Here is a 21285-nt window from a genome sequence, read left to right as displayed (position 1 = left end):
ACAGATTAGAAATTATGTGGTAACTGTGAGGGAGAGGATTCAGTGAATGATGTCAACAGAGTCAATGATAAACTTATGGCAATCAGACTGCTATGTAAAGATGAGGCATTATTGCATAATTTCAGTCTATACCCCATGGTAGGGTTGTGGTACTCTGGAAGAGAGTGCATTCAGACAACAGTAGCAGGACCTACAAGATAAAGCAGGAAAATGTGAGTTGACATTGCTAATAGGGATCTGAATGCTCATATCAAGACAGATGGAACAGGATGTGGGGGCTGCCTGGGTCCATGTGGGTTGAGCATCTGGAATAAAGAAGGAGAAGCCATTCTAAACGTGTGATTCACCAAGAGAAACAATCACAAGATCACATGCAAGAGTGTCAGTATCTAACTTGGGTAGACTTCCTCTTAGAAAGGAAAGGGCACTGGCACAGAATCGGAGATTACAAAGTCAGTGTCAGTGACACAGCCCGCAGCATAAACAACTGGTGGCCACAGTCAGCTGCAACCAATGGTAAGAGAAGGCTATAAGGTCAACAGATATTAAGCTGAATACCTGGAAGTTGATGGAGTGAAAGCACAAGTGTTCAAGAAAATTTTCTGGGAAAAATCTTAGGAATAAGAGGAAATAGGTGGAGTCAAAGAAAACTGACATCTCAAGACAGCATGTGTGAGGACTGTAATGCAGATATTTGTCTGAGCCAAGTACGGAAATAAATTATGTAAGGAAAATATGATGAAATGCAGAAGTCCAGGACGTCAACAAAAGAGAGTAGCACAGGAACGTGGGAGATAAAAAAGATGCAACAGGTTAAGAAGCAAAACTGGTTGGCTAAAAAAAGAGGGCAAGAGAGAAGATGTAATAGCAAAGCAGAGTCCACCAGCTTTTGGAAAATGACTTGGCAGATGGTACAAAGAAATTCCATCACGATGATAAAGATAAGAAATGCCAGCATCAATCTCCTCACAAGTCCACAGACATCAAATGCAGATGAAAGGAGTACCTGCACCAGCATCCAAATAAAGAAAACTTCACAGAAGCTTACCTTGCCTTGTACACATCCTACAATGAAAGAGGAAGAACCCACCCAAGAGGAAGTAAGAACAGCAGCCAGGAAAATGAACTTGGGGAAAACTGCAGGCTGAGATAAAGTCACAGCAGATATGAAGATGTTCAGTGACTTGGAGAGAAGTAGCTCCTGAGGGCCCTTACAGCAGTGTGGAGGGAAAGGCATATCTCACATATAAGCATTCTAGTGCTAGCTACCACATTAAATGGGACATTCACAACAGTGGGCAGTACAGAGGTATCAAACACCTGGCACACTTCATGAGAGGGTGATTGATAAATGAATGCACACAGTTGTAGAAAATAATATGGGAGATGAACAGTTTGGATTCAGATTAGGATGTAGCACAACTGACCTAATGTTTACAGTAAGGCAGATAGTTGAGAAGAAACTGCATATAAGGAAAGTGCCCAAATGGGCATTCCTATAGTTGGAAAAAGCATATGGCAACATCCCAGACAGGCTGATTTTTGACAGTTCAAAGTCCTCGAAACATTTGTAGAATTAATGCAGGCTGTGTACAAGGACTTAGTAGCACAAGTACGAACAGAAGGATGCCCAGTGGGAGCGTGTGTGCATCAGGGTTTAGCTCTGAACCTATTGCTGTGGGGGACAGATCAGATCAAAGTTGCTGTATGCAGATGATGTGGTATTGTAGGTAGACTTTGAACAGGAACTTCAGCAAATGATGAGGGAATGGAATGCAAAACTGAAGGTACATGGGATGAAAATGAGTACATACAAGACAGTTGTCATGATAGCAAATGGATAAAACAGATGTTTAAAACTGAAGTAGATGAGAAATAGTGGAACAGATTAACAGCTTTAAGTATCTGAGTGGGGTGATTAAAGATAAGAGAAGTCTGAATGAGGAGGTAAAGCTAGAATCAGAGATTCTGTAGCCTGCTGACACAGTGTGCCAGGAGTAGGGTGTGATATGAAAAAGAAGTTGGAACTAAGGGTGAATAAAGCAGTAATGTAACCGGTACTTCTGTATTGCAAAGAAACTTGGGTAGTGAAGGCAGAGCAGTTGAGAAAACCAGAGGTGATGTAGATAAAGTGCTTGAGATGGGGTGATAGGATGCATTCTGTGGGACAAAGAAATGACAACATCAGAGCAGAAGCTACAGCAGCTCCAATTGCAGAGAAAGTCAATGAAAACAGAGTAAGGTGGCTCGGGTGCATGTGCCAGAAAAGAAACGTCTTAATAGAGATAGGAAGAAGGCAAGAGGAAACAAGGACTTGCAGCAAAAATACTGCATAAGAGAATACCAGCAACACTCAAGTGTGAGTGTTGAATAAAATAGGAGAGTGGCATTGAATCAAGAGATGTGGTGACAGCTGTTGCAACACTCCAACGCCATGTAGAAATAAATGGGGAAAAGGGGATTGTTGATGGTTTAGCTTCTTTAACCTGCTATTTGAGGATCTGTTTGCTCTGTGAAAGAATAAAAGGTTAAAGCAGATTGTTTTTTGATGACTGAAAAGGCTATACAAAGATCCTAATGGAGGGGAGTGTCATAAACTGAATATAGTGAAGGGCCATCAGTCTGTCCTGATGGCTAGGATTTTTTTGTGATCCAATCTCCAGCAAAGTACAGGAAAAACATCACAGAATGGCGCAAAATTCACAATTTATTCCAAGTTTAGCGCTTTCTTCCCCACTTGAGGGAATTCTTCAGAACAATAAACCAAAGAGCACTCAGCCACTTATAAACCCACCCCAATTAAGCAATTAAAACAATTTAACCAATTTGTATAATCCAATTACTGACATTAAAATAAAGGAAAATTAATATTGTATAAAACACATGCCATATCAAAAAATTGAAACATTAAAACATGGATTTCATACTTCCATTAAAACAATATCATATCCTTAAGAAAAAAGTAATAATTTAAACTGTTTACCCTAAAATATTATGCAGTTTTAAAATACTAGAGATGCTAATCATCTCATTTATGCCTGGACACCGAGATGCATTTAAAAACAATTGCCACCTTAGTTCTAGTACATCTAAGTGTATTACTTTTTCTTAAGGATACGATATTGTTTTAATGGAAGTATGAAATCCATGTTTTTTGATATGGCATGTGTTTTATACAATATTAATTTTCCTTTATTTTAATGTCAGTAATTGGTTTATGTAACTTGGTTAAATTGTTTTACTTTAATTGGGGTGGGTTTATAAGTGGCTGGGTGCTTTTTGGTTTATTGTTCTGAAGAAGTCCCTCAAGTGGGGAAGAAAGTGCTAAAGTTGGAATAAATTGTGAATTTCGTGCCATTCTGTGGTGTTTTTCCTGTCCTCTGCTGGTGATTGGATTACCTAGGATTCTTTTAGTTTGGAATCTGTGGTCTCGCAGTCTGAGTGATATGTGTAAATAAATGTATGTCAAAAGGTGCATTATAGTTAGTAATCTGTCTAATGACAGATGAGATGTCCTTCTATTCCTATGTTGTAGTATTCTTGGTGTGGGATTTCCTGCCTTCAGGCGACTCTTATGTTGGCTCCTATACAAAAGCTTCAGCTTGGCTGTTGCAGCTGCATGGGACGTCACATGTAGGGCCATAAACCAGGGGCCTTAAATGTGACATTTGCATGCACAATCCTCGGAAAGTTTCATCCGTAGACTACATCGCATTGTACAATCACTCTCCAGACGGATCATTTATAGATTAGTAACCCATTGGTTTTTTTGCATTTCTAATTTTTACCAATCTTTCGCATTGCTTAGGCTTGGTTGTTGTAGCTTTCAGCTGTTGTCAGGGAAAAAGGGAAAGTGCCAATGTGGGTGCCAAATTCCCCATAAGGACACCCATGACAAATGCGTTTTCTGCTTAGGCCAGGAACACGATCATAATGCCTGCCCTATTTGTAAATCTTTTGTGCCCAAGACCTTATGTAGCCATCTGGCAGCCTTAAACCTTTACTTAGAAAACCAACGCCTCAAACGGCTGGCTTTCAGGATGGATCCCACTTCTGAGGCTGCCCAAGAACCTCCGCGAAAGAAGGCCAAGATGCCTAGGCCTTCATTGCCTGCCGCTTTGCACCCGGACACCCCGCCGACTACCGATGTAGGAGTTGAGCGCTTGGTGGATCCATTTTCTCCATCAACCTCCTTCGTGGAGGCCGCTGCACAGCTGACGTCCAGCACGTCCACGGAGCTTTCTCAGACAGATGCCTGTCTGTCAAAGGGGAACCAGACTTGAGGAAGAAGAACATGAGTCTACCTACTCTTCCTCAGATGAATCCATCTCTTATGCATCCTAGATTGCTTCTCCCAAGGAACACTGCTCTCCTGATGTGGATTCTGTAGAAGGGGATTCTCCACCTAAAGACATTACATTTGGTGAAACCATCACCAAAATGAAAGATTATTTCAAATGGGATACTTCCCAAATGACAGAAACCCAAAAAAGATACTTTGAACTGCTGCAAGTGGAGTCCCTCCCCTTCAGCTGCATACCCCTGTTCTTCCTGCATACTTGGATGCCTTTACTGCAGCCTCTAGAACTCCTGACTCACAGCCTCCTGCACCTAAGTGCCCAGACCACTTCTACAAGGTGCCAGAGGAACAAAAATTCCTCATAAAGCCACCTTTAGCAGACCCAGCAGTGATTGCCACTGCCCCTGATAAACAGTCTAGGCTGTTACCTTTTGCCTCCCTATTGCCCACGGATAAAGATAGCAAATCCATGGATAGGATAGGCAAGAAGGTGTACACTTCCTTCACGTTGGCCTTCAGGGCCATTAACTATCAAACATATATGACCAAGTATGCCCTGGACTTAGTATCCCAAGTCGCTTCTATGCTGGCTTCAATTCCTGACAGTCCCATTAAAACAGATGTCTCCTCCAAATTGTCCTTAGCACTAAAAGTGGCTAGAAACTCTATAAGATGCAGCTACGATGCTGCAGAAGCTTCTGCTTGCTCTGCAGCATCAGCATCTGTCCTTGGGAGATATTCTTGGCTTAAACTACAGAATCTGCCAGAGGACTTCAAGTCCAAAATCTTGGACCCCCCCCCCCACCCCTCCAGATCACAACTACTTCTTTGGAAAGTAATCTGCAGACCTATTTAAGAATCTGCAAGAAAAAAGCAAAGAATTACAGGATATTAAACCTCTCCTGGTATCCCCTATACCAAAATTTTACAGAAACTACCTGGCTAAGACCACCTTTGTTAGGTGTAACCCGCATTCTGATGCCTCCTCCTCCAGACTCAGAAGAGAACTAGAAGACATTCCTCTTCCAGGTCCACTGGCCCACCTCCTCAGTCTAGACAACCCTTTCAGGACAGGGGAGGTATTAATGCATGACTGCCTTGCTCATCTACTCCTCTCAGCTTGCCTTACCCACTGTCTCCCCTTCTGGCAGAAGAGTACCACAGACCAATGGGTATTAACCATTATTCAAAAAGGATACTTTCTATCCTGGAAACAAATTCCCCCCTGGAAGGGCATTTCTTTTCCCCAAAAAAAAAAAAAAAAAAAAAACAATGCCATCTCTTACCACAAATTCTGTCAGACCTGCAACAAGGCACAAATAGATCATGTTCCCACAGGACAAGAAGGAAAGGGATTCTATTCCTCTCTGTTCCTGGTCCCTCGAAAGGACATTCCCTGGAGACCAGTTTTGGATCTCTCCTTCTTAAATCTTTACCTGCAGGTACCATCCTTCAAAACGCTGTCACTTCCCACTCTCTTACCCTCAAATGCTTTCATGGTCACCTTGGACCTAAAAGAGGCTTACCTGCACATTCCCATCAGGGCCTCACACAGATGTTTCCTGCATTTCTCTGACCCATCCTCACACTTCCAATTTACAGCCTTGCCCTTTGGCTTATCCACTGCCCCAAGAGTGTTTACAAAGTGCCTGTCTCCAGCCATTGCCTTTTGCAGGACCCAAGGAATCCAGATTTACCCATATCTGGACGACATCCTTATCCTAGCACAGTTAGAAGATTCCCTCTTAAGACATCTTCACTTCACTATGTCCCTACTACAAAGTCTAACGTTCACCCCAAACCTCAAGAAATCCTCCCTGAACCCAGACAGGGACACGATATTCCTAGGTTGCAGAATCAATACAAAATTAATGAAAGACTCTCCTGCAGGACAAGGTTCTATCTCCAACTTCACACTTCCGAAGTCTTGCTCTCCCAGATAGTCACTGCAAGGCAATTCCTTCAACTCCTGGGATTGATGGCAGCAACCATTCCCATGCTACCATTGGCCAGAATGCATATGTGAAAACTACAATGGTACCTCAAAAATATCTGGTCACAACACCAGAGTCACTTGGAACAAGTTATCCCCCTTCTTCCCTGTTTAAAGAAGGAAATATTTTGATGGATCCATCTAGTGCAACTAAACCCAGGACTTCCACTGCACCCCCTCAACCCACACAAATATTGCATACAAATGCCTCAGACTAAGGTTGGCGAGCCACCTTGCACTCTTACACAGTCCAAGCTCAGTGGCAACCTCCCATGAAAATCAAACACATCACTGTAAGGGAGATGACAGCAGTTTTTTTTTAGCTCTACAGACCTTCATACCCCTACTGCTAATGGGTCCTCTTCTGATAGTGATGGAAAATAGCACTGTAATGTGGTACATCAACAAACAGGGAAGTACCAAGGCATACCAATTGTGCAGGCTAGCCCTACTAATTTGGGACCTAACATCCCAGCATAACCTATCCCTGCAAGCCAGTTGCATCCCTTCGCAGGACAAGCAAGCAAGCAGACCTCCTGAGCAGAACATCCTCTCCGCAACACGAATGGATGCTGGACAGGACGTTCTTCCTAAACATAGTCCACTAGTGGGGCACTCCATGAATAGACCTGTTTGCGCCCCCCCCCAGAACAGGCAGCTGCAGACCTTCTGCACAAAGGCTTACTCCCCCAAGCCTGGAGAGTAGATGCCTTCAGTTTCACCTGGGAGGGGAAATTCCTGTATGCCTTCCCCCACTTCCCTCTGATTCCGAACGGCCCTCTGAAAATCAGGAAGGACAAACCAAAAATATCGCTAGTGACTTCCTACTGGCCAAGCCAGCACTGGTTCCCCCTTCTACACAATTTAGCCAAGGGCAATCACTGCAAGTTACCCCACAAGGTGGACCTTTTGACACAAGACAAAGGAACTCTCCTACGCCCACACTTGCAAATGCTATCCCTGACCCTGTGGGTGATAAATTACTAACCCCCCCATTCAGACACCACTACTCTGAGGACGTGCTATCAGTCCTGAGGGAGGCCAGGAAACCCAGTACTACAGAGTCATGCCTTGCTAAATGGGAAAGATTTACTCAGTGGTGTCTGGGACAGGGAAGGGACCCTTACGAGGCTGACACCCCCCCCCCAGTCCTCTCATATGTGTCAATTTATAAAGGGTGGATTTTCCTGTTCATCAGTGAAAGTGCACCTCTCCACATTATCAGCTTGCTCACCTTTAGATCCTCCCTTGTTAGCCAGGCTACATGTGAAACTCTTCCTTAAAGGGGTCTTGCATATCAGACCACCTAAGAAGCCTATCCCTCCTCTATGGGACCTGAACTTCACCCTGGAAAAACTCATCCAGCTCCCCTTAGAACCGACTAATACAGCCTTTCTACAGTTTTGTACTTGGAAAACAGTATTGTTAGTGGCTATTACCTCTGCCAGAAGGGTTTCCAAGCTACAAGCCTTAATGTCATGCTCACCTTATACCATTTTGCATAGGGACAGGGTCACACTGAGAACTAACCCCCTCCTTCATGCCCAGGGTAGTCAATGACTTATCTCTAACTTAGTCCATTCACCTACCCAATTTTTCCCCTCTCCCATTAACCAAGGAGAGAGGATACTCCACTCCCTAGATGTCCACAGGCAACTAAGACTTTACCTGGACAAGACTAAAGACATTAGGAAATCCAAACAACTCTTTGTATCTTTCCACCCCACGGCATTGGGCAAGGCAGTCACCAAACGGACCATTGCATCCTGGATTAGGAAGGCAGTCTGTTTCTGTTACTCAGACCACAAAAAAACCTCCAGTTGGGATTAAGGTGCACTCCACAGGAGCAGTGGCCACTTCCAAAAAGGCCTGGACACAGCTTCCATTATGGAAGCAGCTACATGGTCCACTGTCCACACTTTCACCAAACATTACAAATTGGACCAAATCTCTAAAACACACACAGGATTTGCCAGGGCAATCCTACAAGGCTTTGTGGAATCATCTTCTGCATCTGCCACCCTTTCATCAAACTAAGCTGTGGTACTCTCCCACACCAAGAATACTGCAACATAGGAATAGAAGGACATAAAATAGTTGTGTAAAATCTTACCATAACCATATATGTCCTTCTCTTCCATGTTGCAGTATTCCTTCCCACTCACTATTCCCCCTCACAGACTCTACCAGTCTAACTCTTCCCTGGTACCTCTCTCCATTACGGAAGAGACCCAGTACCTTTTACATGTCACCTTTGGCAGCCTATCCTTTGGGCCATCTACTTTACCTGCTTGGCTTCAAGTTCTGAGGATTGTGCGTGCAGACATCACATTTAAGGTCCCTGGTTTATGGCTCTACTTGTGACGTCCCACACAGGTGCAACAGCCAAGCTGAAGCTTTTGTATAAGAGCCAACGTACGAGTTACCTGAAGGCAGGAAATCCCACACCAAGAATACCATGGAAGAGAAGGACATCTATGGTTATGGTAAGATTTTACACAACTATTCTTTAAGAGAAATTGAGACATTTTTGGATCTAGAGGAGATGCCTTTAGAAATTAGATAAGCCAGTCAGAATGCTTTCCTAACACCTGCGGAGACAGAATGGTTAAAAGATGAGGAATTTTCAACAAGAGTGTCTGATTAGAGGATTGTGTCTCGTATATGGTATGAGAATTATTTTTGTACCAGAATTAACTAAACATTTTTCACTTTTAATTACAGACCATTTTCTTTGCAGCAATTGTCAACATGATCAAAACCAATTCTGACTCACTGGAAGATCAGGCAAGAGCTCCCAGTTTAGTCATCTGAAAATGTAGATAACCACAGGTCAGGAATGCTTGTCTGAAGGTGTGAGAAATAGAGGTCAGATAGGAGAGGGCCTGACATTAAAGCTTGTGGTATAAAACTGGTAAACATTTTGCTTTCAGACGTGGCATCTGCAATGCTAACATATGGATTCTGTTAGACAACCAGTTGGCTGTACACTGTATTATGTAAGGATTTATATTCAGATTCACAAGTTTGTCGATAATAGTGTTACTAGCCTTGTCCAGATGTTCTTCGTGTTTCACTGTTGCAGTCATCACACTTGGGGTATCTGCCTGCAGGTAGCCCTCAGTCGGCCCGAATACCAGAGACTTTGTATTTCTGTATTGGTTGCGGTCTCTTCAGGACTGATGTCAAGTCATCAGGGGTATAAAAACAGGCAGCCGACACCATTACATCAGTCTTTCTTGTCGAGGAGCCCGAAGCAGAAGCAGTTCGCACAAGTGCCGGTTGGCTGCTGAGTTTTCATTTCTGAATTGAATCATCCTGAAGTCTTCTAAAGCTAAGTACCCCGTTGAAGATCCTGTTTTCTTGCTCTAACAGATGTCAGAAAAAGTTAATTGTCTCACCTGTGGAAAGCAAATACCACACCGAGATTTCCATTCTTACTGTGTCACCTGTTTAGGCCCAAACCACGACATACCTCGCTGTCAGTTTTGTGCTTTGTTCAATGCCCGAACTATTCATCATCGGGCCCTTATTGTCACTAAATACTTTCACTGTTGTTCTCCTTATTCTGAAATGGCTTCGGTAAGCTGTCCTTCTACCGATCTTCCGAAAAAATGTAAGGATAAAGACAGAGACAGACCGCACAGGTCCAAAACTGCTGACAATGCTTCCATTAAGCTAGTCGCCAGTTTTCCGGTACTCAGTGAGGCGCTTTCGCAGCACCTGATGCACACTTTGAATTTGCAGGCCGCTACTGAGACCCGTTCAGAGTCCAGTATGCTGCCAGACTCCTCTTTGACTATGGAAGCTGCAGATGTCTCTACCTTGGATGGGTCCAGAGCCGCTGTGCAGGCACCGGCTTCCAGTGAAGGTCTTCGCATTACCGATATTTGACACAAACCGACGACTTCTTTCGCATCTTCAGTTCTGTCTAAAACTACAGAGTTTCTAAGGCCAAGAGTATGAGCTACACCTAAAAAACCGACAACCCAAACTCAAGCACCTGCTTACTTGGCACAGTCTCAAATGCTTAAAATGGCAGAAGACCTGATCATGCTGATTAGGGGAAGCCAGCCTTCCTCTGCTAAGAGAAAAAGAGATCTGTCCCCAGCAGCTTTAACTGAACGAGAGTCTGACTCTGAGGTTTTTGAATATGAAGACATGCCTTTATCTGCTTATGAGGATCCAGATGCAGAGGAATCCATCCTTTGTGCTTCCCCTCCAGAGGATTTTTCTTTTGGTGAAAACCCTACATACTTTGAGAGCATTTCCACTGGGAATGCCAGGATTATACTCAGTCCAAAAAGAGACTTGGGGAATTTTTAGATTTGCCATAGCATAGACCCTTAGCTATCCTTCCTCTTCTGGATGATGTCTTTATGGAATTCAGTATAACTCCTGATACTTTATTCCCTGCTCCAAGGAAACCAGACAGGTACTACAGAGTTCCTGACGCTCACAAATTTATTTTCAAAAATCCTATTGCTGACCCAGAGGTCATCTCCTAAGGGCCTAAAGGCATAAAAGCACCTACAGCTAAGAATCCCACCCCTTTGGACAGGGATTCCCAAGCTTTAGACAGATTAGGTAAAACAGTATACATCTCTGCAACTCTCGCCATTAGGGCATTGAATTGCCAGTTCCACATGCTGAAATACCAGCAACGTATTATGGAACTTATTAAGCAAAAATTATCTACCTTTCCTGACTGTGCAGAACAAGAGCTTATGCATTCCACAAGCCAAGTCAGCAAGCATACCTTGCAATGTGGGTTTGATGCCCTGGAAGCATCTTGCAGGGCAGCAGTCACAGGTTCTGTACTTAAAAGGCATGCTTGGCTTAAGGAGCAGACCTTGCCAGACCATGTCAAATCAAAATTACTGGACACTCCTTTGAACAAGGGCAATCTGTTTGGCACCAAAGCAGAAGAGGTTCTAAAAAAGATGGAAGAAAAAGCTAAGTATATGCAGACAGTCAAAGATTTTTTGCAAGTGCAGCCTCCAAGATTCAGTAGGCATTGCCCCTCGAAACATTGGTCCTTTCCAGCCCCCTCAAGGCCATCTCAAACTAGATCCAGGGGAAACAGACCCCCCCAGATTACAGTCTCAGGGTATGCAGAGATCTAAGCAATGGAGTACCTACACTTCTAAACAGGGAGTACTAAGCCACCCCCTTACAGACAGGATTCACAATGCCTTTTCAACTCCACTCCTCACCTCTGCCCAATTGCTTATGCGCCTAGGAGGAAAACTTGCCCACCATGTAAAAAACTGGACCTCCATCACCAAAGACCAATGGGTCCTCAACATTGTATCCCAGGGGTACAAATTTTACTTCCACACACTGCCAACCCCAAAAGGGTTCCCAGACCTTCCTCCAAACCAGTGGGCTGAGGCACAAAACCAAGTTCAATCCCTGCTCTCCATAAGGGCAATTCAACCTGTTCCTGCAGAACAGATAGGTCAAGGGTTTTACTCCAGACTTTTCCTGGTACCCAGAAAAGAGGGCACCTGCTACCCAATTACAGATCTTTCCATTCTAAACACCTTCATGGTGGTACCAAAATTCACAATGCTCACGCTTCAGCAGCTTCCCCTATGCTGTCCAAAGATGCCTGGTTAGCCACCCTAGCCTAAAAGAAGCATATCTGCACATCCCTATCAGGTACTCATGCAAGAAGTATCTGCGCTTCAGGGCAGTATCTATGCATTGTCAGTTCTCTGCGCTTTCCTTAGGCTTATCCACTGCTCCCAGAGTCTTCACAAAATGCTGGTCTCCAGCCATTGCCTATTGCAGAGAAAAATTCAAATATACCCTTAATTGGACGATTGCCTGATTCAGGCAGACAGTCAGGAAAAGCTGTTGCAGCACCTGACATTTGTAAAGGACCTTTAACCTCCCTGGGGTACACTATAAATGAAAATAAATCAAAACTAGTCCCTAGTCAAAAGATTGTATTCCTGGGAGCAAGCTTGGACACAGCATCGTAGATGGCATTCCTTACTCCAGAAAAACATGCCTATCTAACAGGCTAATTTGCTCAAATGGCCACCAGAACCCAGCTGTCCGCAAGCAAAATCCTGCAGGCCCTAGGGTTCATGGCCACTTGCATTCTACTAATTCCATATGCCAGACTGCATATGAGGAAACTTCAATGGTACTTAAAAAGCCTTTGATGCCAGCATTCGCAGGACCTGGAAACCATCATTCCTTGTCTAAGGACAGAGTTTCTTTGGTGGGCAGCAGCATGCGACCACAACAAGGGACTTCCCTTTACACAACCCCACGCTGCCCAGACCTAACCACAGATGCATCAAACTATGCCTGGCAGGCACATCTGAATGACAAGTGCATTCAGGGCTACTGGGGCCCAAGTCAAATTAATCTGCACATCAATCAAAAAGAGATGCTAGCTGTTAAGCACGGTCTGACAGCTTTCAGATCCCTACTCTCACCAGAACCCCTGCTAATAAAAAACAACAAAACCACAGTGATGTGGTACATCAACAAGCAGAGGGGGAACCTACTCTTACTCACTCTGCAGGCTAGCCATGACCCTGTGGAACATGGTTTTGGCCATGCATATTCATCTGCAAGCTCAATTCTTGCCAGGCAAACAAAACTCTCTGGCAGACGACGTAAGCAGAAATCTCCTAGACCCACATGAGTGGCAATTAGATCCCAACAGTTTCAGTATTCTAACCCAGAAATGGGGGACCCCGGAGGTGGACCTTTTTTGCCTCCCCCTATAATCACCAGCTCAGCAAATTCTGCACCAGGACACCTCACTACACTAGCTTAGAAAGGCGGGAAACAAAAAAAAAAAAAAATATATATATATATACATACACACATATATATTTTTTCAGAAAATAAAGCAGATACAATAAAAAAAAACACTTTAAATACACAGAAAAGGATACTTATTGTTATATATCTCAGATCAGAGTTGTAGTCAATGCCACTAGTAATAAAGTAGATGAATAATGTGCATTTATATATATCTATATATATATATAAAACAATAGAAAACGAACAAACTGATTTAAACAAGTTACCCAATTAAAAAAAGCTCAAAACTGAGCCCTGTTCCACTTGTCTTAAATCGGACAAGTTCTAACTGCACACTCCTGGTACTAGGGTGCAGGGGAACCTTCTCCAAAAAAAAGATGGCCTGGATCAGTGCACAAGTTATACAAACAAAGCTAGATTCAGCAGGCCTGAATCTGGTCTATGCTACAGCAACAAGGCACACCAATTTCAGAAAGAAACCGCTCAAATAAGCAGGCACAATAAGCATGTGACCAGAAATTCCCAGCTCAGAAGGGCAGAATCCAGCCTCTCCTCCCACAAGAGTGCAGACCACAAACCTTAATGTAGAATAACTGGCCTGAAGTCCAAGTGCTTAAACCAGAACTAATACACTTTTAGAATAGCAGACACTGAGCCTTCAATCAGCAATTCCCAGCTTAGAAGGATGTAAGCTACCTCTCCTGCCACAACAGTGCAGACCACAAACCTTCTTATGTAAAACAGCCGGTATGAAGCCCAGGTGTTTAAAGCAAAAGACTTAGAATAACAGTTACAATTTAATCAGGCTACTACCAAGCAGTAATAAATGCAGCAGAATAAATAAAATTGAGTACTTTTAAGAAGAGGCAAAAGCAGAATAAAGTAGGAGGAAACACAAATACAGTAAAAGCAGATGAATAAAGTGCAAACATTTTTTTTTTGTTAGTAAAGTGCAAGGAGAGAGGAAGGAAGAACCTATGTGGGTTGGCCTTCTCAAATCTTCTCGCTGTATTAAGTAGAGTGAACACTAGACACAGAATATGATCTCACTGTACTCGGTTAAGTGAGCAAATGAGATGGACTCACGAGGAGTGTTCAAATACAGACTTACAGGAGGGGCGGGCAATTCCAGAGCCACCAACACCAAAACAAGAACAGGGAGGGTGGGTGAGGAACTAATTGCAGAGACACACACAGCACAGTATATTCAGTGAAACACACAATTCGGTAACAGAAAAAAATGAAATACAATACTTTTTAAAAGTGCAAGTTTGTACTTAACTTCAGCTTCTGATGCAGGTAGTTATAGCCAACCAAGTCTCTCAGAATTTGAGCATAAAATGAATTCTCAAACTTTGTGGCTAGCACTTAAAAGTACAGAGGAAGCCCTCTAGGCTAACAGTTAAATATCAGATAACAAAGTGAGATCATCACCATGAATCTTGAAAAGGCTCTTGAGATTTCCTAAACCATATCTACTTACCACTGCGGTGATTTCTACAGAAAGATCTCTTGTGGGGTAGAAAAATGGATTGCTAGAGTAGATAGTGTCTTTCCATCTTGTTCACTATGGGAAAGTGACTCTTTAACAGTGGGCCCAGAAAGGAAGGATCCATCAAAAGAAGCATTGATGAATGATGCTTTAAAGGGCTCTGCAAAGTCACACAAGCGCATCCAGGTATGCCTTCTAATGGATATGCCTGTACCCATGGTCCTTGAGGAACCTTCAGTGTCATGATAGATTAACTTCATGGATGCATTTGCTATAGGTTGTAGGGTGGCCAGTCATGAAGAATAAGCTTGTACTTCCTCTGCCGACATGGACCAAGGGGTAGAGGTGGAGAGTTCTTTTATTAAGACACTCTGTAACCTAGGAAAATGTGCCAGGTAATTCAGCGATCATATAGCAAAGGTCACTGATGCACATACTTTCTTTCCATATCTGTCCAAAGCCCTAGTCTCTCTGTTAGGGGAATGGAGAGATTATCTACAGGAATCCCCTTGGACCAGTGTTGCCTGCTTAGTAATTCACTGAGGATGTTGTCTGGGTGTTTGGGGATGGGCTCTACAGAGTCTGGCTCCTTCCAAGCTAGGCAAGAGACAAGGTCGATAAGCTCATCCACCAAAGGGGGTGGGGACCCAAGATGTAGATGGGCCAGACACAAAAACTTACAGGAATACTGATTCCTCCTGAGAAGGGTGCTGGGAAGACTATCCAATGTTTTTGGTGAAGGATTTCTAAAATGTCTCCAAATGAGACATCATCTGGGGGACCCTTCCCCCTCATCAAAATCACTGTCCTTTGTCAATGATTCCTGAGGGGAATCAAAAAGCCTCTTTTTGTACACTTTCTTCTGAGGAACCTCTTCAGTGGGATACTCCGGAGACGTGTCAGAAGAAAGGGAAAGTCCCTGTGCAGGGACTACCTGGAAGCTCTTACGGGTTTGGCTGTCCCTGTGGAATACAATGATGAGACTCAGCACTCAAATCCAGAGGAGGAATGGGACTAGGATCCAAAAAGATGATAGCTGAAGAATCCCCTGGACAGGAGAAAACCCTTTCCACTACCTTGAAGGCAGCAGGTCTAGGAGAAGTAGAAATCAGCCACTCTGGAGCCGAAGCTCTTGGATCAGCTAATGTTCCACTTCCCCTGGTTTCTGCCCCCCAATGGACAGAATCAGATCCCAGCTGTCTAACGCAGAGGCTCAGAGGGGAAGCAAAGGCTCAGAAACCCTCAGAGTCGAAGTCAGTTCCTGTAGCTTCCACCAATGTTTCAACTCCGAGACTCGTTCTGCTCTGACACATTCAGAGCCAAACAGATCAGGGAAAGAGTTGGAGTTGAGAAAGGTAACATTCTCAGATCCCACGCCTCGACTTTAGGAATCTTAGGCTCCAACAGGTCAGATCGGAGAAGGAGTCACTAAAGGGTGTGCTGAAGGTTGCAGACTCACAGATCCAAATGGGGACGGAACCTGAAGGACCCCCATCTGGATCTGAGCTCTAAGGAATTCTCTCCTCATCCTATCCACATCATGCTCAGAAAGACCCTGGGAAGCCCCGATGGAGGAGGATGCTGATTGGAGGACAAGAAGTCATTTTTGGAGTCTCTTGCAGAAAAGGAAACCTCAATCTTGGAGACCCCAGCTCTGGAGAGAAGCGTGGAGACCAGATCCAAGGAGACCTTACTGGATGTATAATGTTAGGGGCAAACAGGATCAGATGAGGTCAGATCTGACACTTTTTTATTTTTGATGGCATCTCCAAACTCAGAGCAGGAGCAGGAGATCAGATAAGGGAGTGTTTCCTAGACTCCCTGTTCTCCAAAGTCTTCTGACTTCTTGAGGGAGGTTTGAGCCCCTGAAGTAAAAGGAACTCTAGAAGTAACAGCAGTCAACATACCTTTCAAAATAAGCTTATTATGCCTATCACTTACTGTCCTGGAGTTAAAACCCATATAAATTTCACAAGAAATCTGAAGGTGAGCAGGGCCTAAGAAATACACTCACTCCCTATGGTTATCAGAATTGGGTATTTTATGCCCACAGGAAGTGTGCATTTCTTGAAACTAGTAAGTTCATCAACCATACCAGAAAACTACACCACAAACAAACAAAAAAAAAAACAATTTAAAAGATGAGTTTTTCTAAAGAAGGGAAAAGGAGAAAATACCAGCAATGGTATAAAAATTACCTCAGGAGAGTTAAGAAAAACAGAATGACTACCAATAATGGTAGGATAGAGTCTACACTAGTAGAAGAAAAGGTCTAAACTAATTCTAAACTAACTCTGAAGGGTGAAGGAAGGTACTAAAGAAGAAAGATATTTAGTAATAAGACAAAAATATATTATCACTCATAATTAATTAATAACTGCCTAGAGCTCGACAGCGTGAAATAACAACTGATCACTAGAGTGGCAAGTGAGATCTGGGGTAAAGCAGTGATTAGGGACATTAATGGTTAAAGGTAGGAGCTCGAGAGTCACATTCTAGACTGCAAAAAAAAAAATGTCCAAGTAGCCATTCATTGAGGAATGACTGAAAATGACATCAGAACATTAATTATTCCAGAAACCTTACCCTGTACTTCAGAAATGATACTAATATAGCACAGACTATGGATATGTTTTATTAAAAAAAATTATACAAAATTCATATAAATATATATTTTAATACTTACAACTGTAAACTAAACTTGACTCAGATTGATAAATTACAGACTTTTTTGACCCACTCGACTTCATATTACTTGTTAAGGTACAAAAATTCCTCATCTCTTTTAAGAAATCAGAAGTTTTCTCTCTTGCATATGAAAATATTATGGCGTCTCTTCATCTGAAAGGTGCAGTTTCAAAACAAAATAATCACTAAGCCAATCATTCAGGCAACCATACATCACTGTCTGATCTGCATGCAAGATCTTTTGGCTTCCTTAAAATGTGTTCTTGGTCATTGATATGCTGGAATGCTACAGTGACAGGGCAGCTCTGATTTCCTTGATTCGATCCGTGCATTGCTGAATATGAGGCCTCTTTCCTTTCATTTGTTCTGAAAGGCTTTCTATCTTCATCTCCAGCTGTAAAAACAGAAGACAAGTAGGCTAGGTAACTATCTTAAGTTACAGGTATGAGAGTACTCACTATTTTATAAGTTAATCTTTGACATGGCCTTCTGTAGACAGTAACAGCTCAAATCTTTCTCAGCACAGTTTATCAAACATAAATTCTGTGTTCAGGGCAAAGCATGTACACACAGGTAGCAGAAACCACATCACTGTACCAGACTGAGGAAAAAAAAAACATCTGACACTATCCTTCTCCAGTTCTGTCCACACAATAAGCTGAAAACAACACATAGGTACAGAATTACAGACTGGTGTTGCTTGTAAGGACAGACACCAAAAAACAGTAGTGGCGCTATTCAATAAGGTAGACAAAAAAGGGCAATAAGGACTATACGCAGACAGCCCTTTTAAGAATGAATTAATACGGTTAGCAGAGGCTTTACATATATCACACACTGAACACCTCTGCAATGGCTAACAGCTGGGAGAATCCCATCCAGTAAAATAAAACCTATCAAGTGTGACACAAGCCAAAAGGATATATTTGAAACAAATTAATAATTTCAGCAGGAGGCGCAATGGACTTGAGCCGTCATCTTCCTGAAAGACATTTTTTGTTTTGGTTCTGAGACAGGGTGTCTTTTGTGCAAAGTCTGCACTCCTGAATGTGTTGCCCTTTGAATGAGATGTTAAAGTGCAGTCCCATCTGCCTGAGTTGGTGGTACCTTGGGAGGATATAAAGATCCCATGGCACTTATGGAAAAGAGTAGGGGTCTTTTACATAATGCCTTACATACATATTTACATTTCTATCTATTCATAAATGAACATATTTACAAAGTTACACAAGTATATACACAACTTTATTTTTATGCAGGATCTATCCTTCTTATTATAATTATACATTTGATTTAAATCAAACCCTCACTCTTTTTCCATAATCACCATCTACTTTTTCAAACACCTTTATTGAATTATCACTTGTGACATAGGCAAATTTACATTCATATAAAAGTAAACTATATTAACATAAACATTATACTTCACATACATTGCTATGTATATCATATAGCCTAATTAATATTACACACATTATTCAATTCATGCCTTTTTTTAAATATCTTTATTAAACCATCACTTACTACACAGGCAGTCATACATTTCTGTAAATGAAAACAAACCACACCAACACAATCCTAGTCACAAGCATTTTACATCACAAACCATACTGGTACACTCCCAGTTGCAAACATTATACATCACTTATAATCTACCCAATCTTTCTCACTCAAATGCTACATAGCTCATTTAAGTCTTGCTGCGTTTTAGACCTCATTCCTCCCTTGTATGTATTGTTCCCACAATTCCCATTTTTTCCTATGTAGTTTGCTCCTACACTTTTATAAAGATCTCAATTCAAGTTGTTTTATCTCTGTTACTATATTCACTACTTCCAGTATAGCTGGTTTAGATTTTGATTTCCATTTTCTAGTAACTGCTTTTTTGGCAGCCAACATTATTAGACACAGCAAGTCCTTACCATGTCTAGGTAGTTCCAATTCTGTATCATAGCTCAGAAAAATCATCTCTCCCATCAGACCAATCTGCCCACCCAGCATCTCTGACCGTGCATCCCACAGTGAATCCTTAAAGTCTGCCAACTCACCACACTCCCAGAAAATAAGTTCCCAACTACCTCTTTCTTTCTCTTCACATTTCCAACATTTACTGTCTGCCTGTGGAAAAATTCTCTGGAGTCTACCTGGGGTATAAAAATATCTATGTAAATATTTCCAGGTAAAAATCCTAAATCTTCTACATTTTGTTGCATATTAAGGAGACATACATATATCCTCCCATTGTTTCTTTCTGAATTGCTTATCCAATCTCTCTTCCCAATCCTTTCTGACCTCCACTGATTGATTCTTGTAGTTATCATGCAGTATTTTATATGCTCTACTAATTATTCCTTTTTAATGGCAGCTTCTGTTCCAGATTCTATTAAAAACTCTACCAGTGCTGGTCTTTCATTTAGGAGCCCCCCCCCCTCATTTCTTTCTCTTTGACGATACTCTGATATCAATCCCTGACAGGGAAAGCAATCTTTAACCTGCAGTCAAAATAAATTCTTGGCTTCTTTCCATTCTATCATATTTCCCTCTCTAGTTATTTTCTCCCAATACTTTGGCTCCTTTGCCATTTTTCTTCAATAAATTCCGTCCCCCTCTTGCCTATTGTCTGTATCCCTAATTGCAGTCATCCCTATCAGCAGAATCTCCTTCCTCCATTCCCATGTTGGTTTAGTTCTTAGAATACTTTCTGCTACTTTATGAATATAACATTCTGCATGATTATTGTTATTTTCCTTAAAGGTCTGCATCCAAAATACCAGCCTCTCCTTGCTTCTTGAGCTTCCCCCATGTTTCATAATCCTTTTCCACTTTGAATTATAGTTTTTACTTGTGCTATGTATGGGAGTCTTAACTGTGTAGCAATGACATACTCCTTCAAATTGGGTAATCCTAATCTGCATTGTTCTACTGGAAGAATCAGCTTATCCCACTTCACTCTTGCAGTCTTCCCCTCCCAGATAAAGTCCTTCAGCTCTTTGTTACTACCCACAACATCTCCTCTGGTTGATAAAAATATGCCTTACCTCTGTATAATACTAAAGGGACTAAAAACATTTTAAATGCTTGTATCTTACTATCCATATCCATATAACAAAGCTTCCATTTTCGTATTGTTTTCTGTTTAGTCTCTTCCCACATACCCTTAGCTGCCATACTAGAATCACTTTTAATCCATATTCCTAAATATTTCATTTTATAATATCCCCATAAATATGGGTATTCCTGAACCAGTTCATTTGTGGATACATAAATTACCTCAATTGCCTTTATTTTATCTTCATTAAATTTATATCCTGAAAAGATCTGAAACTGTCTCAAAATGTTCCACAACACTGTAATGTCTTTTTCTGGTTTTGTCAGTTACGAAATATCATCATCTGCAAATAAAGCCAGCTTTTCATGACTACCATACCAATTATAGCCTTGAATTTCTGAGTCCCTTATTTTCTTTGCCAATGGTTCTAAATATAATGCAAATAATAAAGGGAAAGAGGACACCCCTGCCTGGTTCCTCTGCTCAAGCAGAAATTATCAGAGAGGACCCCACCGACTTGAATTTTCACCTCTGATCCCTCATATATTCTCCTAATCAACCTTATCATTTTTTTTCAGGAAATGCAAATGCTTCCATTGCCCTACACATAAAATGCCATCTTACTTTGTCAAATGCTTTCTCTGCAGCAAAATCCACCAATGACAATGGTATTTTCTTTCATTCTGCTTCCCTCTGGATCATCAATGTTCTGTTAATGTTGTCAAATGTTTGCCTCCTCTCTACAAAACCACACTGACCCAAATCTATCAGTTTTGGTATTACTTTTGCCATTATAGACATGAACACTTTATAATTATGGGTTAGTACTGAAATTGGCCTGCATGAAGCTGGATCTGATGGTTCCTTACCCCCTTTAGGAATTAGAACTACCACTGCTTTCTTCCAGGATGGTGGTACTTCTCCTCTTAAGATACTGTTAAAACCTTCTAAATCTTTATCAGTTTTTTCCT

At 42.0% G+C, this 21285-nt stretch overlaps 1 protein-coding gene across 1 annotated transcript in view; it reads right to left on the bottom strand.

Moving 5' to 3' along the window:
- Window positions 1–17234: 17234 nt before the first annotated feature.
- SFI1 (SFI1 centrin binding protein) overlaps window positions 17235–21285 on the bottom strand; it is a 945294-nt gene continuing 941243 nt past the window's right edge. Inside the window, exon 14 of the mRNA XM_044068851.1 lies at window positions 17235–17659. Coding sequence (XP_043924786.1) covers window positions 17552–17659 — 108 coding nt within the window. The 3' untranslated portion in view covers window positions 17235–17551. The remainder of the gene's footprint in view (window positions 17660–21285) is intronic.

Source organism: Protopterus annectens, chromosome 4.part0, assembly GCF_019279795.1.
Source record: "Protopterus annectens isolate FY-2018-M chromosome 4.part0, PAN1.0, whole genome shotgun sequence".
NCBI classification, from domain to species: Eukaryota; Metazoa; Chordata; order Ceratodontiformes; family Protopteridae; genus Protopterus; species Protopterus annectens.
This window is presented reverse-complemented; position numbering and strand designations above follow the sequence as displayed.